Source organism: Wyeomyia smithii, chromosome 3 (genome assembly GCF_029784165.1).
Source record: "Wyeomyia smithii strain HCP4-BCI-WySm-NY-G18 chromosome 3, ASM2978416v1, whole genome shotgun sequence".
In the NCBI taxonomy this organism is placed as follows: Eukaryota; Metazoa; Arthropoda; class Insecta; order Diptera; family Culicidae; genus Wyeomyia; species Wyeomyia smithii.
This window is the reverse complement of record NC_073696.1, coordinates 257,242,860-257,268,349: the sequence shown is the minus strand read 5'-3', so window position 1 is coordinate 257,268,349 and position 25,490 is coordinate 257,242,860. Positions and strand designations below refer to the sequence as shown.

The following is a 25,490-nucleotide window of genomic DNA, read 5'->3' as shown; positions in this document are numbered from 1 at the left end:
TTTTAATTTTTTTCTATGTTAATTTGGTGTTTATCGCTGAGTCGTTCAAGCAAAAGAATAAAAAAAAGCAAAGCCCTGGTGCTACATTCCGGTTCGGAACTTGACCTTCTGATTACTATACACAGACTTCGCAGCCAACCGTTAAGTGTACAGCATCGTACCTCGAGACCCGATGGGGAGAAAAATATCAAATCGTACTTTAAAAAACAATGGCAAAAATTATGATATAAACCGAATTTTGCCGTTTTGGAGAGTATGAGAAGACTTAGGAGACCCCTTCGTTCATTTTTTTTTGGATTCCTCAGAAAATTTTACATAAAATAGAATGTTTTTCACGAAAGTATATATTTTGTTTTGAAGAAGGAATTTTTTCAACCTTCAATATTCACCATGACCACCATGCGTCTCCATTGGAAAAAGCTCCCTTTGCTTGAAAATATTATTGGTCAATTACAATTGATACCTCATACGAGTGCTTTCGGGATCTAATCCACAGACCTGCGAACGACCCTAGTGGCCATTTTGAATATCAAAATGGCGACTTCCGGTTTCTGTAAGAGAACCACAATTGGCTGAATACCACCCAATATGGGTATTTCTGGAATCGAGATGATGCCCATAGTGCGGAAATCAACTCTGGACTCCACTTTGAAATTCAAGATGGTAACTTCTGGTTTCTGGAAAACAGCCAAAATTGACCAAATACCACCTCACATCAGTGTTTTCGGAATCCGGACGATGTTCAGAGACTTGAAAACGACCCTAGCGGCCATTTTGAGTCATATAATAACGACTTTCGGTTTCTAGAAAAGATTCAAAAATTGGCCGTGTACCACTCAATATGGGTATTTCCGAAATCACAATGATGCTTAGAGACCTTAAATCAATTTCACACGCCATTTTTAAATTCAAGGTGGTATCTTCCGATTCGTCTGGTGTCGTTTTGAGGTCTTTTTTCCCCTAAAACGTGCAACAATTGCCTTCAATGTTATGCCAAAATATTTGAACGGAGGAAAAAATATATGAAATATCCATACGAAATTTCTGCAAAAACGGACTTACCCAAAAAAAAAGGTTACGCAAACTCAAAATAACTACACGCTTGAAGTAATAAAATCTCGATTCAGGAATTTGACAACTTTCTGGATTAAATTCTACGGGTCAAGAAACTGAACTAACTGCCCTTCAAAAGATAAGTAGTAGAAGATACGAAAACTAATAAAATCCAAGATCTAGTAGAAATTACAAAAAATGGTCTAGGAGTCTCAAACAGTAAATAAAAATCACCAAAGCGCTAACAAAGTCGAGTTTTTTTTCCTTATACTGCCCTTGGGCTTTTCCAAGTAGTTCTAATCAAGCATTGTATCTCACGATGTAACATATACCGAAAACAAACAAAGAAGATTTTTTACTTTTGAGCAAGATTTTATTACTTTCTATATCTTGAGGGATAAACAAAAAGTACAAAATATAATACGACTGTGCGCGTGTATGTGTTTCTGCAAGGAAACATACAATCAAAAGCGGCAATGCGTGAGTTAGTGAGACTTCATTGCTGCATTTGTATTGGTGTATCGTTCAGGTTCTTTTCTCACATATACGCAGAGTCTCGCCCGTAGCGCTCCAGGCTCAAATGTCTCATCGGAAACGCCACTGCTTTGTTTTTCTTCTTTGCATTGATCTATCAACTCTCACCACAGCACAATGTTCACCCCTTTTTTTCCTCAACATTTATTTGACACGGCACAATACAAAAAAAAGTTTAACGGCGCCAGTTAAATCTAGTGTTTTTATTTTTAAGGTATCTTAAAAACTAAAAGCAAATTTTTTATCCTCGCTGCCGACTACGAGTTAAATTTAATTCTAGAAATAAAACTGACATGTTTTTTTTAATCGCTGGTTTGTAAAACTGTTTACCTCTTGTGAATGAAGAAAAAAATAATATATTGCGAGCATCGTTGCCGGAAATAATTGCAAATAGCGCGTCCAGTTTCCGACGGTTTTCAGCCTTCCGGGATTCGGGAAATAAATATTTGATTTGCCGTGAGATTCCGGAATCCTTGGATATAAGAAAAAGTGCAAAGAAAAGTAAAAAAGCGGCGATTTATTTAATTTGAATTTGGTTTCATCAAAAAGAGAAAAGATTGAACACATGATTCACTGATTCGAAACAATAAAAAAGATCGATCAATTTTCAAAATACTACAAGTTATACAGCCCTAGGGGTTGTATAAAATGATGACGTAGGACAAATATAAATATTGATTTTAACTCATGTTTAACATATTTCACTACGCCTTTTATACACCGTGTATCTCACACAGGTACAAGGGCTCCACTTGCTATTGTGTTAAGAACAAGAATGGTGTTGAATTTTCTACACGCAGTCTTTTGTATCGAATTGAGCGTAGATTTTTGCAATGAAGGCGTGGCTACGCAGTTTCGAGAAAGAGAAACGAAACAAAACACCTTCACCTACTACTGAATTTTTGTCATGAGCACTAAAAGAAAGTTTGTGCTATTCTGATGCGAAAATAACCCTGGTTCTAAATTAACTAATTTGCGTTATAGATATTGGACCGATAACAGTGTTTGACTGGGTACAAAAGAACAAGCGAACCAAAAAATCACCCAATTTAGCAGTGAAATTTCTTGAAATGAGGATTATATCTTGCTGCGAGAAACTGTTCGTAGGCAACTCTACTCTATCATTGAGAAAAACACGAACATTTGACTCTAGTAGTAGCTGTGAAAATTCGCATAACTCTTATCTTCGAGCATTCATAGTTCTCAAAAGAACCGATTCCATAATTTTCAACTAGAAATGTGTGCTAAAGAACGCTGATGATCGCACCACCGCACAGTGGTTTAAAAGTCGATTTTGACGCGCTAAATTGATAACTTTAAGTATTGCCTCTTGTTGAATTTTGTTTGGTGGTATTTTTTTTTTATTTTATTGCATTCAGTAGTAACTATTATTATTGTCGACCATCATGCAGTTGTTGGTTTCGACACATTCGAACTAGCAGCATCATAACATCATCAAGTGATAGTTTCTTGTGATTTTTGGCCATCCGCGAATGGACGTTACTACGGGGTCTGATGAAGCAAGCATCCAGTTTATCCAATTGCTTTACGAGTATTGTATTCTCGATATCTGTTGAATTAAAGTTTTGAAAATAACTTGACACATTCGTAAGGTAAATTCATGTACCTTTCCTAATTCTTGTTCGTTACTTCCTGAGCCTCTTCTAAAAGCTGGCGGAGTGAAACATTGAAATGGATGATTACGGCCAAGCCATGCATTGATACATTGTGGACGCTTGTTGGTAGATAATATCGCGGGTACAAACATACCAGCAGATGCTCAGTTGCACAACAGTGAATAAGTGTTTCCGAAGAGGCTCAGAATATGTTAGAGAAGTGATTCCCAATCTTCAAATTTACCAACAATTTCGCAGCCCCCCTAGATGAGCATCGCGGCTCCCTTGCCGGCCGTGGACCCCCGGTTGGGAACCACTGTGTTAGAGGTTTATGGTAACGTTGCTTGTTCTACAGTTATCAACTTAGTGTTATAATAGCACTTTCATTGTTTTTGATTAAGAACCTTCGATGTGAACCAAAAACAAGCATATGCAATTTACATGTTCTGAAATACTTGAACCACGCTTGGTAGGATGGTCACCATAGATACGAGCTTATTACGTGGTATCTTGGTTTACAATAGGGGTCTTCACATCGAGCTCGTATACGAATACCCAGCCGTAAACTGTGTATCTTCCATTACTCGTCAATGGAGGTGAGTATTTTTACGGCTGGGTATTTGTTTACGAGCTCGACATGAATACCCATAATATTAGTATTTTACCTGGTTAAATCATTAAAGAGGGTAAAACGAGGTTTTTTGTTATGAACACAACTCATCAGCAGAAAGTCGTGGACCTGCGAAACCACCAGCGTTTGAAAGTTCCATCGTTATACTTTCATATGCTTACTACCGAATCTGCATCTATCTGCCCCTGAGAAAGATACAGTGATTTGAAATATGGCGAAAAAAAATAAAAAATAGCCCATAACTCATGGTTTTCAAACAATACGAATATAGTACCTTCCAGACAGTTATGTATATTGATGCTACTAACAACTTTGTAGAACATTGTGAAGGCCTAGAAAATAGAAAAAAATATGTTTCATTGAAAAATGTGTTTTGACATGTCTATTTTCAATAAAAACTCTCTAAGTCAATTTGAGTAGCAGATACGATTTTTTTGTCTTCGGCAAAGTTGGTTGTATTGGTTATACCTATAACTTTACCGAAGACACCAACTCTGTATCTCGATGGAGCAAAAAAATAAATTTTTCATCTCACTTTTGGGGAGATCAATCACAAATCTCATAGCATCGAAAGATGCAGGAGGTCTTACCCACCATTTTTGCTCAAGACGTCATAATTGTATATCCAACGTACGTGGAGTTATCAATTTAGCGCGTCAAAATCGACTTTTAAACCACTGTGCACCGGTAGCTTAAAATATAGTTAAGATGTTCCGCAGTGCCTGGAAGTTGACACGTACGCAACTCTCGTTTCTAGATGTCGCGTACCTCTAACAGCCGTGTATTGAACAAGAATGCAAGGATGGTCAAAATCGTATCAGATAATTACCATGAGAAAATCCTATTGGATTTTGATCACGCAAAACACGCGATGTTTTGTATCGTCTCTCGAGAAGAGAACTTATGTGACAAATGAATTGCCGAAAGAATACTCCGTGAACTTCATAGCCTGTCAAAAGTTTGCGAGTTCATCTTCGCTTGTCCATACGCTGTTTCGATTCTCTCGTTGGCTCCAATCGGTGATTCGTTATCATAGGTTTGAATCATTTTGTGAGTGAGAGTGTCCCGATAAATGACTAAAATGCATTAAGTCGTTCGCTTGCTATATTCGTTTGAAATCTGACACAACATTTGCCAGTTTCATTCTCAATTTTACAAAATGTAAAAAAACGAACTGATAACTTGTTTTCTTTATCAAAAAGCGGAACCGATGACGGATAGTCATTCGCGAACAGAAGCACTACAGTGCCAATGAAAATCTTCTATTCACTTTTCGTTCAACGGTAGGGCTGAAGAGTTTCGGCTTCTCAGAAAAAGCTTTCATGCAAAATTGAAAAAAAAATGCGCAAGTAGTCAAACATAATATTTTTGCAATCGGTTTTCTATGCCAAATGTCTTAGAAATGCATAAAATTCTTTTTTAATACATGGGACTTGGGACTTCAACTTGATTTACCTGTTGCATTGTAGAAAACATTTGCCAGGATTTGAAAAAAAAAATCCCGGGAATCGGGAATCCCGGCAAATTCCATCCCGAGACGTTCCGGGAAGAACGCTCTGCAAAAAATGCAAAGGCAATAGAAAGCGAATATGGGGTTTCTAGATTGTCACGAGTTTTGTAGTATTTAACAGGTTCAAGTGATTTTTATTTGTGGTTTCAACAATAAAGTTTTAAGAGAAACAATTCTAAGAAAGTAAAAATTACATGCGGAACTGCAAATCTGTTTGGCTTACATAAAGCGATGATCGTGTGTTTTCAACTTGGCTTCCAACGGCATGCAATAAATTAGATGTTGTTTCTGTTTTCTCCAACGCAGAAAACAGAACGAGAAGCAGCTTTTGTCATATTTTTTCTCTACACCGTACGCGTACGAGGAACAAACTAATACACTGCATGAATTGGAGACAAAAGCAACTAGAAACATGTGCAAAATATTCAACAGTATGTTGTGTTACTTGAGTAAAGATGACATTAATTGCTTTTTAAGTAACAAATTTGTTACAAAGCGGAGAAATTTTCGTTTTTCCTTTAAAGAGATTTTTAATTTTTTTAATTTTTTAATTTCCCAACTTCAGCTTCTTGAGTAGAAGCGGCTTATGCAAAAAACTCTTTTTCTAAAAAAAATGGTCTTTAAACCACTCTGTTCCGCAACGGTTCGCTCACGAACGAAAGCCTGCTGTGACGCACGCTCAGAAAGCGAGATCAAAAGAAAATGCTGACCGTTTACAAGCCTGACGACCAGTAACTATTTAAAATTATTCTCTTTTACGGTCTTTCCGGATCCTTCGGAGAGCTTTGACTACTTTTTTTACTCAATAAACAGTTTGCGTTGTTGGATCACAACCCGCGTTAATTCGAAATTCCGCGAAAAGATGTTTGAAATACGCGGTATCGCGTGAAAATATCCGCGTTGTTTACGCGGGTTTTTTTACGCGGATTCCGGAACTTACGCGTTTTTTTTACGCGGATTCCGGAATTTACGCGGTTTTTTTACGCAGATTCCGGAATCCACTTGTTTTTTTTACGCGGTACATATGCCTCCCAGTTGGTCTCGAGATACGATGCAGGCCTATTAAGCCAGTCGTCGTAGGTTCGAGTCTCGGCTCGAGAGAAACTGTTAGTGTCAGTAGGATCGTAGCGCTAGCCCCGCAATTGTCCTGTACACTAAACAGTCGGCTGCGAAGTATGTGTATGAATAAACAGAAGGTCAAGTTCCGTATCGGAATGACATGTAGAACCAAGGCTTTGCTTTGCTTTTAAGTATCCCCCGCGTAAAAAGCGACTTTAGTGTGCATAGATGAAAGTATGTGTTGTTACTTGCGTTGGGAAGAATGGAGAATTTTTCGTCATTGCTTTTAAAATAAGTGAACATTTTCACATCGATAAATGCAGCAGAGACGCATCATTTCTGATAAATCACCAAGTCGCAAAACTGATCTTTAGTGATTGTGATGTCAGCGTAATCTGGTTGAGTTAAACCACAGCCGATATTTTAGGAAAATATCTTATCACTCGTCCTAGAAAGATAAACCTGGTGGCGCCGATACGTTGATTGATGGGTCGCTTATCATTATGACCTCAGTAGAGGTCTCTGGAAAATATACCGCCGAGAAATTAACAAGATTAATAGATTTCAGCAATAACAATCATTATCGGCGAACAAAAAAATATTTTCGATGTCGGTTTTCTCGACGGCAGTGCCCAGGTCTTCTCTTTTATGTTGGCACAGGTGGTAAAACACAGTACCCCGACCTCGTAATTCTAGTATTGCCTGCGGCCAATTCAAGGATCGATTACAAGCAATATCAGTGAAACAAACTCACCAAAACTTTTTAATGAACGAGCCATTATTCAAATATTAAAACCGCAACTACATCAGAAGCAGACAAGCGACGGAGTAACGAAGAGAGAAGGAGGCAAAAAAACTTTCACTCTCAAGGGACCAAGTTGTGCGGTGTTCCAGCCCCGGCACTCACTTGCCGCTGCAATCAATCATTTCAAAGTTCAAGCCGATCCATCATTCGCGAACTGCGCGTCGTCGTCGTCGCCGTTGTCGTTGTTTGCCATCATCGTGCAGACAAGTTGTAATCGGCAACAAATTGCTCAAAATGCAACATTATTTTCCGCGCCATCAAACACAGCCCTTTTGAGTGGTTGGAATATGCGCAAGCGGCTTAATTTATTCGTTTCTGAGCCTCTGTTTTGTCTCCAGCTGGTTGTGTGTGTGTCTTTGTCGGTTGGTCATTTCTCGCTGATTACTCCATATTATCACAACTAACGAGATAGAAGTTAGACGAAAGCAAGCAAGCGGTCGAGACAGCGCAGGACGCCGAAGAGCGGAGCAGAAACTTGATTTATTCATATAAGGCTACACGGCGGACAGCTCATCTGAACCGGCTGATCGACAGACCGACCGGTGCGGATGCCCTTACAGGCTTTACGAAACGCGGCTTTTGATCGACGCGGGATGATCGATAAGAAAATGCGTCTCTTTGTGCGTTCACGACTGCGAAGGTAGGCGGAGAAAGTGCGTAGTTTGTAATGTGGGTAGCCCGCTGCTTTATTTAGGAGATTGATTCGCACCTGGACCCGCTAAAATATCCATTTATATGGATGAGATGATTTATCACATTTGAGGCTTTTGATTGACGCAAGTGTCGTTGGTGTCAGTTGGAGCGGATCGATCGCCAACGGTTGTCGTCACATAGACAGGCGTGCTTGAATGATGATTTGTTTGAAATTTTAATCAACAAGTCCGGCTGAACTGCAGAGCGAACCTTCAGCTTCTAGAACGTGTGAAATTTTTGCAGCCGTGGGAAGGTGGAAGATTGTTACGCCTCCGATGTGATCGACCTGATAGATTTGGTTCCGAAAATTCCGCACTGTCCGCGAGCAAGTGATGAATTGGCAATAAATGCAAGGTAATAAATCATTCCCCAACCGCGTTCGAAACAGGATCGGTTAACAACTTCCAAGAAATGAGAGTCACTCGGTTATCGACCCTTTTGGCGATTGTATACCCAAGGAAGCCCATTCAAACGCCCATCAGCGACCTCGACGAGGTGCATAAAAGCTGTAGCTCCCACTCCGTCGGTTCCCGAACCGTGAATTAAGCAGCCCACGACTGCGGATGGGCTCAGCACCAAACATAGAATGAAGTTTTCTTCTTTCACCCCTGGCCAGACAGTTGGCGACAACCGACGACAACTGCGTCGTGTTCCTTGTGTGGAAGAAGACAAAGTTGTTTCACGTATTCCTCCGATTTTGGTGTAGGTTGGAAGCTTCAATAGCACATAGGTTGTCTGTGAAGTGCCTTGTAGGCTGTAGTCCGCCAGTAGGGTCTTGAGCAAGAATAGTTCGGTCGTGATTAATTATGTGTCGAAAGCATAATCGTGCGCAGGAAAAAGATTTTCACCCACAAGATTTTTTTCAACCGCAAAATGAACAAAAAAACCTTAGTAAAACCAAAAAAAGCTATGATCCAAGATAAAAATTTGACAGTGAAGAATAATTACACCAAGAGTCGAAAAAATCATCAGCAATCTTCTGTTGTAAATCTGAGAAGGAATGTCCCTAATCAAATATAATGATGTTGGCTCCCACGTTTAGCAAAGTGGCAAAGAAACCCTCTCAATTTCTCGGAACAGTTGGTTCTCACCTGTTTCACAGATTGCGTTGTAGATTAGAAATGTAACTTACGATCAAAATTATCAACAACAAACATTTCGAATAAATTATTCAAAAGTGCTGTCCAACCTCAACGCGGCCGCAGTCGTGCTTCGGAAGAAAATTCCGACCAACAACAAAAAAAAAAGACTAAAAACAGCCAACGCGACCGAGCGCACCAGCATTCTAAGAACACTACACACGCACGGCTAAGGCTTCTCTTAGTTAGCAGTAAGCCGATCGAATCGTTGGCTGAACTCCAAAGTAAAGCATACCCAGGCTTTTTATCTAATCTGCTTGTTAGACTATATCACGATGTTGACCATAAGATACAACGAGAGCCACCAGGCCAGGCACAAGTCACCTGCTACAGTCTGGCTGCTTATTTACGACGACGACAACGACGACGACGGTAGAATTGTAAAGTCAATATTGTGCTAATTTATGGAGGATTGCGCATTATTCCCACTAAGTAGTGTACTGACACAGTGAAGCTGCCTGATTAGAGCATCCCCCGTTTGGCCATCGTTGCCATTTCGTTATCAGGAATCTGTTGGCAATTTCTTCTGTTTTCTTCCCAACTTTGCGCCGTAGTGGTTTTAATTTCCGAAGGACAGATTACGACTGAAATATCCACAAATCGAAAGGGGCAAAGTTTGCTGCTTGGGTTGACCTGTTGGCAGTTGGCTGATAAGTTTCTGTCAGGGGTGCTCAGGCAACGTCGACACCTTCATATGTAAATAATTAGGTTTACTATCAAACAATTCGACGAAGTCGAGCTATTTTGAATTGATGCTTTCATTTATTATTTGATTGAAAATACTTGCCGTTACTACCACAGCGTACAGACAGTAGAATCATTGTAATGCGTTATGTGAATTAATGCTATGCTGCTTTGCTAGTAATCAGGGATAGATAACAATGCTCAGTTTTTTTTTTTTTTTTTTTTGCAAAAGTTTGACATCTTGAACCATCCAAAACGGCAAAATACAGTTTGTATCAAATTTTTAGCATAATTACTGTTATTTAAAGTGGATGGATCCATTAATTTCCTCCAATTTGACATAGAAAGATTTAAAATCGGTTAAACGACTCAAAAGCTACAACTTTTTTTAAATTGTAAAAATTGGGAAAAATTGCAAAAAAAATCTGATGCGACCATCTCCGGCAACTCTGCTCACAATGTATTTTTTTTTTCGTTTCCAAGCGGTGGACGGTAATCAATTTTTAGTTTGTCTTATTTTTTCTAATGCGCGGTCATAAGACACAAAAGGTAATACAATGTAGCTAAAAATGTTCAATCACTTCTCAACATTTTCAATGAAAAAACATACTTTCAAATCACAAACGTCGTTCGGTACAATGAACCCCAAGAACGACTCGAAATGCAGTCGCTGACGCATTTCCTGACGCATATCACTTTGGCTATAATGGCTGTGAATCAGCAGTCGAAAAAAAAGCCAATAACTCGGCCCACCCGGCACGCACGAGTGCGTAAGTATCCACTTAAGTTGTGGATTTTTGCGAAAACTGGTGAACTGTAACCAGACGAAAATTTCCAGACTCATTACACCGTCTCGGTCTGGAGCTATAATTTAGGAAATTGCCCCCATTTTTACGCTCTCTTCAGTTTCTCAACAAACTGAAAAAAAAATCCGGTTTTCAGTCTGGAAGCCGTAATATCCATTTGCAAGCAATCGTTTGAAAACTTTCCTACTCAATTTACCAGCTTTAATTCCAAAACTACTGTATACACTGTGATAACAGAACGTAGTCAGCTTCACCCACACATTTGTTGTGAATCGGCCGCGAGCACGTTTTTCCCCTGACAGATGCCAGATCCGTCGCGTTGTTTTACTTCACTATCACACGTCAGCCGACAGACGTAGCGCACAGCTCGTAAGGGCCGGGGTAGAAAAAAAGACACATCCAGTGACATGGCATGAAAAGGCAGTGCCTTTCCAAGTACCAAACGGCGAGCATTCCTCCTAATTATCTTAATGATCCGGCACATTTCAGTTCCAGTGAATAAAAAATCGTGCATCAGCGCTCTCCGGAGTGATATCATTCGTTTATTTCCGCATGAGTGGCCAGTCAGTGCGGTAGGTCCGTCCAGGGCGGCAAACGAAACTTTCCGTGTAACAACCGAAGTGACGCCAGTGTGCGAATACTAAGCAAGCCGTAGAATGCCTATTTGTACGTTGCCGACGGTTAGGATTTACGAGGATTTTGACAAGATCAGCGCCAAGGAGGTGTACTTCACGGAGGCCGGTGAAAAGATCACCATCAAGTTACTACACTTCCCGGAACTGACCACCGAAGAGCAGGAGCAGCTACAGAAAAGTATGTCCGATAGTGGTGACGACAGTGGAAATGTCGCTGGTCAGGGTGGGGGAACCGCATCTATGCCCACCCCGATTGAAGAGCGCCGACAGCGGAAAAAATCGACCGGCAGAAAGTTTGTTACAGAGCAACGCAGAAGCAGCGGCGGCGCTAGAAAAAATTCCAAGGAAGATCTGGCTGTACTGTCGGATCAGCAGCCAGGTCAAAGTGCTGCCAACAAAGTGCTTTATCAGCACCATCATAACGTGTATCATCATCACCACCACCATCATCATCACCACCAGCATCACTATCATCAACCGCGATCGCCGACTAGCGTTGGTGACTCCGGCAATGGACCTTCGACCTCGTTGCTTCGTCGCAGACTTACAGCGGCTAATCGATCGCCCTCGCCAAGGCACGGCACCTCTAGCCTGTGTCCCGGGTACGAGCAATATCAGATGTCCCTGCTGGAAGTTCCCATGCCCTGGGACTACGGTGATGCTTCCAGTGACGATCTCAGCTCCGAATGGGACTCGGATGTGCCGGATATGCGCAACGACCAGGGAGTGAAGGTAAGAAGAATTTGTTATTTTCCATGTAGAACTTTATTACTGGTGCGAAAAGCAGAATAGCAACAAAAAAAAAAACAAGTTACATTTTAATTACATACAAACTGTAACTTTAGTATGATATATCAGGAAAAATCATGGTTGAATATTCAGAACATGGTGCGAAACCGAACTGAATCAAAAATAAACTACATTAGAAACGAAATAACTAAACTTAAAAACGAAATAGAGATTGAGTTGATGATTTAAAGTTACTTTGTTCAGCTCTTTCATTCCTTTCCTTATTTTTTGTTTGTTTTTGTTTTAATTGTTCAAATCGGAAAAGGATAATTTATGTTACCACACGTAATTTTTTTAGATGCAATAAGAAAATGACAGGGAGAAATCGAAGACAAAAACCAAACATTGAAATATAAAATAACAAAAAATAGTAGAAAATGAGTAGGTATAAGAACATGCGAATTTTGACAAAATTGTTAATTATAAAAATTCAAACAAAATAGTAACAAAATTCAATAAGGTAATCAAAGCTCAAATTAAACTAGAAACTAGAAATGAAATATTAAAAAAAATTAGGAGTTGACATTTTTAACATATTAGATATTTTTGACACCATTACACAATGCACAATGGTCCAGAAACCAAATTCAGGGGAAAATTTCTGATCTAGAGCTCTATAGCAATATTTTAGAGTAAAACTCCCTTCGACAAAGTTGTTACATATGATAAAGCGCTTATTAAAAAATTATCAAAAATACGGGTGACCAAAATTTTAAAAACATGACAAAAAATTCAATAGTTTTATATAATACGCATATAAAAGTACGTAGATTTATTTTTCTGGTATTTTTCCTTATAACTAGAATAATTACCTTTGGTTTGATCCAAAAAGATTGAATATCGAGCAACTGGTTCAAAAGTTATGAATTTTTTTAAAATCAAATACATCGAACACAGTCGTTTTTTTTTTGGTTGAAACAATTGGCACTGGAAAAACATTGATTTTTTCTACGTCAATTGTCTGTCTAAGACAATTGACGCAGGAAAAAAAATATTTTTTTTCAGTACTAATTGTCTTAGACATGCAAAAAACGTCAAAATCTGATGATACTCTGAAAAATCCCACAAAAAAAAATTTTTTTTCCAGTGCCACTTGTCTTAGACAGGCATAATACATCAAAAATCTAATATTGCCTCGAAAACACACAGGAAAAAAAAAATTGTTTTTTTTTTTCAGTGCCAATTGTCTTAGACGCGCATGAAACGTTAAAATCTGATGTCACTTCGAAAAATCGAAATAAAAATTTTTTTTCCAGTGCCAATTGCTTTAGACATGCATAAAACGTTGAAATCTAATTTTGCTATGAAGAATCACAAGGCAAAAAAAAATTTTTTTTTCCAGTTCCAATTGTCCTAGACATGCATGAAACGTCAAAATCTGGTGCTGCTCTCAAAAATTACCAGAATAAAAAAACATGTTTTTCCATTGCCAGTTGTCTTAGACAGGTATAGTGCGTCCAAACCTGATGTTGCTTCGAAAACTGACAGGCAAAAAAAAATTCTAGTGCCAATGATTTTAGACATGCATGAAACATCAATATCTGATGCTGCGAAAAATCACGAGAAATTTCTTCTTCCTGTGAGTTTTTGAGGCAACATCAGATTCAATGCCACTCATGAACATTTCTTAAGGACATAAAGTGGAATTAGTTGTTTTGTGCCTTGTTGTATGTCGCCGTGTTATATGGTTGTTTCACTTTAAGAAGTTGGTCACTATTGAACCTTACTTGCCTTTTGAGAAAAAACTCTCCCAGGTTCCTGGTTTCCGAACTATGGTGGACCAGGGAAGTATTGACCTCCAGGGTATCCACCAGAACGGACCTTGTCACGCATAGGAATGATCTAGTCAAAAGTACGTTATCGAGTGTCTTTATTTGGTTAATTTCTGGCCTTATATACTAATTGTACAATGTTTGCCTAACCTATCTTAATGGTAGAAAGAAAGAGAAGGCTGGAGAGCCGAGTTCGATAATTCAAGGCTAAATAATTTGGATGGCACTGGCCCTGTTCGATATTTGTAATTTAAATTCCTTTTGCCTCGCAGGCTTGCACTAACGGGCGATGCCTGCGCGGCGGGGTATAGAATGAGCGAATTGAAGGGTAACGACAATGCTGTTGCATCGTCATCTGTTTACAATAAATATTACTGTTGGGTATCAATGTATGAACGCGGATGGCTTGTTATGATTTTGTATTTTGTTTTAGGCCAGTGGCTCTCTATTCATGACACCATCCCTCCTAGGGAAGATTGATGTCATGCAGTGAGATCAATCTGTGGATGTGCTCTCCAGATAACCAGTATTTACATTAATAATTACAATTTTTTTAATTCTATTTTTATGAACAATTTGGTTTTCTTTTGTAATTTGACTTTCTATGGTAACATTTGGGTGGTTTATTTCGATTACGGTAAATGGCCCTGTATAAACTGCATCGAGCTTTCTACGGTTTTCTTTTCTTAACCATATTTTATCTCCTGTTTTAACTTCGATTGGATTGCTTTCTATAGCTTGTTTGCTGATATTGCTTAGTTTTGATTTTTGTAGTATATCTCTAGTTTTCTTAATAGTTGTCTGGATTTTAAATTTTAGCTCTGTAAAGTAGGAATCATAATTGGGTCCTAAAGCTGTACCAGTTTTTTTTATACCATTTGAAAAAGCCGCGTTTTCGGAGCAAAACGTGATTTTTAAAAAATGTTTATCGTTTTCCTTCGATTTTTAAATGAAGAATAAAAAATCTGCTCGAAAGGTCTTAGATGACGTTTCGCCCATGTACGGTATATGAGAGAACTGTCATTTAAGGCATTTCGAGCAGTTTTTTATCCTTCCTTTAAAAATCGAAGGAAAACGATAAACATTTTTTTTAAATCACGTTTTGCTCAGAAAATTGCACTCTTTCAGCTGATATATAAAAATCAGAAAACCGTTTAAAACTTTAGGACCCCATTGTAGATTGGGTCTAACGTTGTTGAATTTTGTATCGACTGTGGTATGTTAGCTGTTTTTCCGTATAATAGTTCGAATGGTGTGTACTGATGTGTGGTATGGGGATTTGTATTGTAACTGAAAACGTAGTATTTTAGCCAAGTATCCCAATCGTCGTGTTGTTCGTTAATAAATTGTCGTAAGTATTCGTTTAAACAACGATGGTTTCTTTCTATGCTTCCCATTGTTTCTGGGTGGTATGCTGTTGCAAATTTTTGTTCTATGTGTAGGTATTCACAAATTTTTTGGAATAATTCATTTTTGTATTCGGTTCCCATATCTGTTTTGATTGCTAAAGGACAACCGTGTACGAGATGCAATTTTTCACAAAGGCTTTGGCAAGTGTTTTTGCTTGCTTATCAATTATAGGTACTACTATAATGAATTTTGACAATTCGCATTATGCTGTCAATGCATAGCGATTTTCCACTTATGGATTTCGTAAAAGGGCCGATCGTATCAATAGAGATGATATCGAACGTTTTGAGAGGCGTTGTAGTTTCGATGAAACTTTCTTTGGTTTTGATTGAGTGCTTATTTTGTTTACATTTTGTGCATTCTTTAACATAACTGTTAATAGTTGCTTTCATGTTGTTCCAATAATATGAACTTCTCAATTTCTTTAATAATCTTGATATACCGACGTAACCTCCCGTAGGGGTATCGTGGTTTTCTTGAATGATTTCATTGATTGTACTTTTGTTTGTTATTATTTGCGCTGGTTTGTATATCGTTATGGTAACGTCTTTCAATATTTTATTGCAGAATGTCTTGAACATCTGTCTATTTATCAGTGAGAATATAATGTTGTTACTTGCAATTGCTATCTTTCTCATTTTTAATTTCTTTGCCATTTCGTTAACTGTGACTAAATGGCATTGTAAATCGAAATTTTTTTTTAGTTTGTTTTTTAAACTTTCGAAGGCGTTTTCGCAATCTTCGTTCCAAATGAATTTCGCATTTTTCTTTAAGAGTGCGTTTAATGGTGACGCAAGCTCTGAAAAGTAAGGTATAAATCTCCTGTAGTAGTTGCAAAAGGCTACAAACTTTCTGACTTCATCGCAATTTGTTGGTTTTGGGTAATTCACTATGGTTCCGTGTTTAGATTTGTCAGGAAGTATGCCGTGACTGGATATGTGATGTCCAAGGTAAGTGACATCTGAACAAAAAAATGACATTTTTCAAGATTCAACTTCAAGTTGAAATGTTGAAGTTTTTTAAAAACTTGTTCCAAGTTTTTCAAATGATGCTCTACTGAACAACCGATAACAATTATATCGTCTATGTACAGAAAGGCACACTCGGGTGGTAAACCGCTGAGTGCGATGGTCATCATTCTCTGGAAACTGTTCGGTGAAATACTTAGTCCGAACGGTAACCTATTAAATTCATATTGACCAGTGCTGGTGGAGAAGGCTGTATATTTCTTTGATTCTTCCTCTATCTCGATCTGATGAAATCCGGAGATCAGATCAAGAGTGGAAAAATGTTTGGCTCTACCCAGTTGGTCCAACATGTCGTCTATCCTGGGCAGAGAAAATTTATCGGCGATTATTTTCTTGTTAAGTTGTCTAAAATCAACTACAAGACGCCATTTTTTATCTTCATTGGTTTATTTTTTTGGTACTAACAGAATTGGTGAGTTGTAAGGTGAATAAGAAGGCTTTATGTTTTTATCTTGCAGCATTTTTTCGACTTGAGCATTGGTTTCGTTTTTTAGGATTTCGGGGGTTATGTAATTTTTTTATATAAACTGGATTGTTATCCTGTAAATTGATAGATTGTTTGTAAAAATTATATGTTGTACAAAGCTCAATCAATCTTTGTTTGTAGTTGCTGGGTATCACTGTATGAACACGGATGGCTTGTTATGATTTTGAATTTTGTTTTAGGCCAGTGGCTCTCTATTAATGACAGCCTTTTCCTTCATCCTAGGCCTTCAAAACAATTAGTTTTATGTATGACCCGCATAATCTCCATGTATCAGAAGTTTTTAAAGCTTTCCATGATAAAAATAAAAAAAAATAACTAACTTTTTATGTTAGGTGATAAAGGAATGGTTTACTTGGCAAAGCTTAAGTGCAACTGCCTAATGAATAAAATTCCCAACTTTATTTAGTGCAGAGTTATATAATTTTTCAAAAAAATATTTAGAATATAGTTTTTTTGTACCTAACTTTTGTTAGTTGCATTTTACAAGAAAACGTTGAGAAAACACATGTTTTCGCCAAAGACCACACATTTCCAGGACTTTTCTTACAAAGTTAAAGAGTATATTAGTTTCTTTTTTCGATAACTTTACCATCATATAGGAAGGATTTCGCCAACTCGACTCGATGTTGGCAGCACCCTCTTAGAATTCAATGAAACTTGTTTGTACTTGTGTGTGTGTAGGCCTTGTTACCTTAGGCCACTTCGCCTTTTTTTTAATTTATCTTTACTAACATTTGAAGAGGGCGTGATTCACTGTTATAAATTGATGTATCTAAATAATAATAAGACGCAAATGACCTTTATTGTTGAAGCGTCTATAATTAAAAAAAAACCCAAATAATAATAAAAGATAGAGAAAAGTTTTCAAGGGATGACTTTTAGGAAATTGTCTGAACTACCATTTAAAAATATTGAAAAAAATATTTTGAGAGTAGGAGAGTACAGTAGGATTACTCTGAAAAATATTCATTTTGAAAACATAATGTGGATATTGAAAAATTAGTCATCTCAGATTTCTTTCAAAATAAGTAATTTAGAAAGATAATCTAGTTACCTATGGCTGAACAAGCCAAATCGAGCTATTTTATAAAAAAAATTGTACATGTATGGTGCCACGTGAAAAGTTTTTGTTAAAAAAACTTTTTTGTTCTCAAGAGTGCCCACTTTGTTTTGTTCAAACGAGTTAGGCAACACTATTGTCTATCTTAAAGGTTCATTTTGAAAGAAATCTGATATACTACCACTTCGTCGAACTAAATTTCTATTTTTAACAACGGCTTTTACCCGTTGACATTCCTTCTATTAGAGTTATCAGCATCAGCTTACTCTTTTGTGTGTGATAAGACATTCCTTTTAGTCTATAAATAACGTTTGCACAGCAGTGTATGCCGTTAGGAATGAGCAATAGAACAAGTCGGCAGTGGAATGTGATACGCATATAGATTGTGGAACAGTACCACCATCCCCCGTAGTTTATCTGGTCAAAACACCATGCCGGAGACAGGGAGATTGCGGGTTCAAGTCTCGTCGGGATGCGGTATATTTTACCAAATCTGTATTTTATTTCCAGTTCGCTTGTTTCTCGCTTTCTGCTTAATGAACTACCACTTTTGTCAATAAAAATTAAGTTCGGGATGTTTCATTTGTGAAATTTTTCTCTATCATTATTCAGATATAGTGTTAAAAAAATAACTTCAGCCCTTTTCAAATGTTAGTACCGGTAAGTTTTCGAAATTATATCCAAAGTTGCTTCGGTAGTAAGGCCTACACGCCTATAAGTTTCATTGAATTCTGAAAGGGTGCCAGCCCCTTACCTAAATCCTTCACAGGGTAAACAGGGGCAAGTGGAATCTCGATAACAATATCTTTCTTCAATGCCTGACTCAACTACTGTAAACTGTTATAGATTCCATTTGTTCCAACTCATCCATAGTAGAGTACAAGTTACAAAAGTTTTTTTTATATGTTGCTTCACTGTTATTTGTTTTTTATTCGTTATCTCGCATCAAGGAGGCAAATATAAAAACACGTAAATTTTGGAATTCGTATTAATCGCGTAAATTTCGTGGTCAACGTTTAAACAATCAAATATAATAATAACAAAAAGTAAGACCCCGTTCCGTTTTTGGCAACACGCCTAATTTTTTTCAGTTACTAAATCAAAAGCAAAGCAAAAGCTTGGTGTTGCATTCGGATTCGGAAATTGACCTTCTAGTTGCTATACACAGACTCCGCAGCCAATTGTTCAATGTACAGGACAATTGCAGGGCTGACGCTACGATCCTACTGACATTGGCATTCACTCCCAAGCCGAGACTCGAACCTACGACGACTGGCTTGTTAGGCCAGCATCGTACCGCAAGACCAACTGGAAGGTGCAGGTTTAAGGAAGATGTTGCTGAATCTTACCATACCAAAACGTTGGAAGTGAATCTCGGAAGAGACAGGATCGTTGTTGCCTGCTTCGCTGTTAGTTTATCCGATTTAATATTAGCAAACAGGTACGCTTTGTTTGATTCCGCTTAACGTTCGATCTGTTACTATTGCTGGCAACACAGCTTGTGTACGGCACGTGTTATTTTTTGGTTCGATTCTGCGCTGTAAAAACAATCGCCAGTAGGAAAGCAGCTGAAGCATGCTCCCTACACCGCCTGGTGTCGGCCTCACTGTTTGGAGCACGGAGTGGCATGTGCAAATTTGAGTCCGATACAGACGGGTACAAGGTGTCTCGGGTCGGCAAAGTTGCCCCCACCTCATCCATCGGGCAAAGCTACACTCGGAAGGATATAAGGGCCCCTGAGTCATTGAATACAACGCAGATAAGTAGGGATCTGACGCGGTTTTCAGCCGTAACCGAAATTATTTTCGTGCCAATAAACTGCGGGTGTTAGCAAAGAAGATTGCTGTTTGTGAACTTTTTACGCTGGACTATCACGTGTACATTCCAGATCGCGCAGTCTCGAGTCACGAGTCTGACCATCAAAAGTCTGCTGGAGGCTGGAACCGACCGTTTTAAGGATTCCAGCTTTCAGCCGGTAAAGATACTGGATTGCAAGCGATTGCTCTCAGTGTCGCTCGACAAGGGTGTAAAAACTTACGCCGGGACGTGGACGAGGTGCGTCTACTCGTGCGCTCGTTTGCGCCGCGGGTAATGAACTATCACAAGCAGGGCTGCGAATTTTCACTGTCAGCGACAGAATATCAGTTGAAATTGAATGCTGTGGATATTATTTTAGTACAAACGAGGTGAAAACGAATTACTTCCAGCTTCAATCAGTTGACAGTGGTAACACTGATTACGATACTTATGTGTTTTAGGATGAAGATATTTATCTATTTCATGCAATGGATCGGCTCAGTATTTTCATACAATATCATTTTTTTCATTGACATGATTTTTAGAAGAGAATTAACACGGGTGACACTCGATATCAGTTACAACTTGAAAGTTAAATTGCTGATGTGTCAATTTCATTTTGTGGTTTCGAAATTTCGCAGCTCCGGCTTTGGCTTCACGCTTGCGCTTGTGACTCAAAAGAGCAATTGGGAGTACAGAACGGAGTGGCAAAAGCGAAGAGCAGCACGCGGAAGATGCCTGTGATGAAGATGGTGAAAAGTGCTACGCGTACGAAATGCTCAAGAGACCAGCGAACTATTTTCTCCGAACCTTTTCGAGGTTTCGCCGTCCGATGAGCCTAACACTGTTGAAGAACCTGCTTCTGCTGAACTTGGGAATTCAAGATATTCTCCTAGTTTTTCTAAGAAGGGTCAAAGAAGATTCCCATCTGAAATGACAGATAGGGTACGGAACATATTGAGACGAAATACTTGAAATGTGTGAGGTGAATTACTTTTCTTCAGCACCCGAATAGTGTCTGAATGGCTACATTTTTGGTTGATTTTTTTCGTTTGATGTTTATTCGAAGATTTTCTGTGTTGAGCGGTATTCTATGTGTACGTAAGTTAATCATAAATTTTGTCCTAGTCATTGAAGTTGTCGATACACGCAAAACTTTTCCTTATTTCTTTAGAAGCAATAGCGCAAAATTGCCTTTTGGGTAACAAACCTATTACTTTAAAGGCAATAAAATTCTTCCCCAGTCAAGTAACAACACATACTGACATAAATTTAGCACGTGTTACGAGAGTACGACTATCTAATAATGGTCGTTTCAACCACATGCAAGATTTTTTCTGTCGAAACTGCTTACTTTCCATCTCAAGCAAAAAAAAATCACACACCGTCGCATATGTTGCACATGTTACAAGTTTCTTCAATCTCCAATTCATCCGGTGTGCGTGTATAAGTTCGCATACGGAGTAGAGAAAAAATATGACAAGAGCTGCCAAGCAGCATTTTCCCCGTCATAGAGTATGCAAACGTTGATGATTTCAAAGACTTGAAATGCGTCTTTAAATGACATCACGATCTGTAAACTGCGTTAGAGAAAAACAAAAACATTCGCTTTCCTGCAAGATATCTAAAACACATACTCATTGGTTCATGGAAACTCATTGCACCTGTTTGAAAATACAATACTCGTGCCTATCCAGACAATATTCGCAACTTCGGCAAATCTGGTCAGACAGTATTACATATTTCCATTTCAAGTAAACACTGGGGGACGAAACGAAAGTGTTTCTAATTAGTCATTTGAGGTTGACGGGTGAGATTCCCATTATGTGTGGATGAAGGGAAGCAAAAATGAATCTGATCGTTGCATCAATAGAAATGCAGCGAGTGAAGTCTTGCTAACACATGCATTGCGGTGGGTGCTTGGCTGTATGTTCTCCTCCAGAAACACATACAAGCGTGTGGCCGTCATAATTTTTATTACTTTTTGTGTGTTACAATTTGTGTATAATGCGCAGTCATAAGACACAATAAGTAATAAAAAATTGCCCTAAAGTAATAAAATGTTCCCCGTTTGCGTTGGGTGTATTGATTCGACTATTTAAAACAGGCGCACTGCTTCACTCGTTCCTTACGCAATTAAAGCAGTTTCCCTAAAGAACATTATCAAACATATCAACGAATAAAGAAAAAAAAGAAAGTTGGTGAGCGTAAAAGAGAAAGTCCAATTCAAAAAAAAAGAAAAAACTGATTGATATGAAAAAAATGGCATGAGAACTATGAAGAGTGCAAAAAATAACAAAATATTCGATAAAATTATTATAGACATGAAAAAATGATACAAATAGAAATGAATCGAATAGAAAAAATGTACAAAACGGAACAAGTTTAAACTATGGCACAAATTATTTGGTTAAGTCTCGAATTTTATTGTTATTGACAGAAAATTTTTACGTAAGGTAAAGGAAGAACCTTAAGACCAGAAGATATTTGTGAGAATTCGTTTGATGAATTTAAATTTTAAAAATGCAGAGATTATAAACAGAAATAGAAAATAATATTTTTATAACTGCAGGAAATTTCTCACATATACAATGAAATAAAAATTTGATTGTTACGAATTACGAGGAAGTAAAATTATACATAATACTAGAAGACATTGAAATGAACATTTTCGGAAAAAGAGGGATTGATGAAATGAGTCATTATTAAGCTTTCAAGTAATTTGTTTTCTACAGAGCTAAATGATGGTCAATTTGGATAGTCTAAACTTACTTAAATATTTTATTAACACAATTGTACATGCGTGAGGATTACAGAATTAGTAATTTCTGCGCACCGTGTGAGCCTAGAGGTAGTGACTCACAAATAATTTTGTTTTCAAATACATTTTCGAATTTGCGGCATTTCGGACTCTTTTGTTATTATTGTCATTATTGTTATTCTATTAATATTATATAAAGGTGTCAGGCATGATTTTTATTACGTTAGTAACCGATTACGAGCTAAGCTTAAGCCGCGTCACGGTTGAATCGGAAATGATCGCGCATTCTGGGAAATACTTTGCAAGAATTGTCTAGTTGATTAAAACTGGAGCTTGGTTTCATGACAGCAGCTGGCTGGCATACGTATGCACGTGTGTTTCGCGAATAGTCCAGAGTGGTCTACAGCGCTTCTACTTTGAGTCTGAATCATTCGGTTAAAATCGGTTACTTCACAAGTAAAAACGGTATTGATATTTAACCACGACAGTGTCGAACTTGTTTTTTTAAGGTATAATGATATCAGTGGTGGAATAGTTGTGGAGTAATTGAAATGCTTCTAAGCTGTTATGGTATAGCATATAAGCCGATCTCTAGATTGCGAAATACTTTTCCAGTCGGGCACGCAACCACGACACCGTGGCAACAATTGTAATCCGCTATATGCGTGTTCAAAAGTCAGTTTAAATTCATGGAAAATTTGTGTTCACTGAACAGATTATCATTGACGCAAGAGAGTAGCAAAACGGAACTCTCAGTTATTATTTCGCGCCGAATATTATAATCAACCAAATTTGAACTTTGATTCGTTTACGAATTGAATTACTAACTTGCAGACGCGTTAATTGTGCAGTTCACGGCGTTAGGCTATCGCAGATGCTCTTTTCGACGTCAATCGTTCCGTTCTTCGACTGGAAAAAGCACCCGAAATTATACCATCAGCATCACGTATTGTGCAGTGTAAATGTAATACGCAACTAACGGGTGCTCCTTACCGGTTTTCGCTGTCGCTAAGAAGCTCGTCTCAAGTCTCTCAAACCGGGGACTTATCATTATGCAATCACCGCTAATGATGGCGCATTCTATCCCGCCTCGTTGACGTCAAATCTAAACGGAAAATGTTATCACAAACGGTCGGCCAGTGGCGATATTTATGCCAACCAACGAACGCATCAGCAAAACTTCGCGTTCTCTAACCCAAATTGTGAAATCCACCACTTTTCCGATGTGCGTCATATCGATCTCGATCCAGCAGCGGCTTCGCGATGCGTTGGTCCGAATAATGAATAACTAATACCAACTACCACGGAAAAAATTCCCAACAGATGTTTCACCTTTGCAAAGCCTAATTGTTATGCCAAAAACACGCCTCTTAGCTTATTGTAATACACGCTACCTACTAGCGATGACGTCCGTCGGCAAGCGATCGGATGAAGCGTTCCGGTCGGTGGATCCACTTTTTCCCCCAGCCCATGCCATACCAGTGCTCGCAGCCGTCGTCAGCTGATTGGTGTGTTACATTTTCATGATTTTTTTTGCATTTGAGAGTTTGCGGTTTACTCGTATGAGTGGTCAAAAAGTAGGTGAGTGTTCTCTGTTTTATTGTTTGTTGTAGCCATAGTAATGATGCTGCTGCCAGCTGAAACCGGTTTTTCTTGGTTCAGTTGCGTGCTTCTTCGACTCCCAGCCCAGCAGCGAACCACACATTTGACGTCAATCATTACTATACCTTCTGGCTGAAACACGCTTTCCCCCAAAAGCTCCGCTTCTCTCTTTTTTTTTCTTTCTCTCTGTTTTGCACGCCGGTTGCGAGTTGCGTCGGCAATCGGTGGGAATTTCTGCCTTGTTTTTGGTGATTTTCGCGCGTACATTACCCGACAGAAGGGGAATTATATTCATTTAATAAACGATTGCAATTGGGAATCGGTCGATCAAAAAAGCGCTTGATTCGCGCTCTAGAAATTCTGAGGTTACGTTGTGGTTTCCGATTCGGTACACTTGCAAGCACGCGCTGCTCCGCCGCTAGTCGAGTGCGCGAATCCGAACCGGGTAATTTGCATTGTTTGTCGTATTTATAGCACTCGGAAGGTATGGGAATCATTCGAATGATGTTACTTATGGCGAGGGGGTACTTGTGATTTACACAGGTCTGCAAAAGAAGAAAAGAAATAAAAGCATGCTATATCACAATTAGTGATAGACGCGAATGCCATGTCAGTGGTAAAGCGTCTTAAATAAATAATAAAAATAAAAAAAAAAACAATTAGTGCATTGACAAATTGACGATATAAAATTCATGTTGACGTTGACAAATTGACGATATAAAATTCAGGTTAACCCTTTTTTATCCAGGGGCCATGCGTTGTTATCTTTTTTAGGTATGAAAAGGGATTTCAATGCGTGGAATCCAGGTAGCCTGATTTCCATTATTTTAAGCTTCTCAAAAGCGCCAAAGATCACTGACTAATCAGGTAATAAACTCAATATATTATTATTATTCATATTGTCTGAGCAACGTTTTATTCAATACCTTTTTTACGATTTGTTTTTCATCTTTTTACATCTTTCAAATAGTCTTTTTCAAGCCGAATTTTATCCTTACACATTAAACAACTTACTTTTTCACTACCAAGTATTATTCAATAACAAATGAAATTGTTTAAAAACCGGAAATATTTTTTCGTCATCATGTTTAGATGGGTTTCAATTGTAACAAACAAGTAAAATTGTTGAACAAGCGAATTGTTAAGCGAAGCTTATAACATCATATCGAAATCTCCTAAAAATACGAGCAGAATAAGGTGGATGATTTTTCTTAATTAATTAAAGTTGTAGATTGTTCAACAAGTTCCAAAAAAAAAATCTTCTGAAATCTCTTGAAAAAAAACTAGAAAATTTCACTATAATAATATGGAACTGCATCAAATGCTATTAAATTAAAAGTCTACGCATTATGTGCCATAACATTTACAATTTTTCAACTATCGTCAAGATATGGAAAAATAAAAAAAAAATTGAGACAAAGCAAAGTTTTATTCTAATCCAAAAATAGGTAAGACCAAATGACTTTTCCCAACGTGTGATCTGTCTTTTAATATACATACTTTTTGTCACAATACTTTTTGTCACAGAAAAAGGGGGACACGTTGCTGAAGTCGCTTAGTAATTCGGATTTCATGATAAAATCGTTCTAGGAGAAAAGCAGCAAAGATATGTTGAACTT

General features: G+C 38.1%; 1 protein-coding gene across 4 annotated transcripts in view; it reads left to right on the top strand.

Annotated features, from left to right (window-relative positions):
* Window positions 1-25,490, top strand: part of LOC129732419 (inositol-trisphosphate 3-kinase A-like) — a 167,715-nt gene that overhangs the window by 114,006 nt on the left and 28,219 nt on the right. For 3 of the 4 annotated variants that reach the window (XM_055693303.1, XM_055693302.1, XM_055693304.1), the window contains exon 2: window positions 11,020-11,897. The exons of the other annotated variant lie outside the window; for it this stretch is intronic. In XM_055693303.1, the coding sequence (XP_055549278.1) occupies window positions 11,187-11,897 (711 nt within the window). In that variant the 5' untranslated portion in view covers window positions 11,020-11,186. The remainder of the gene's footprint in view (window positions 1-11,019; window positions 11,898-25,490) is intronic. 4 annotated transcript variants of the gene reach the window in all.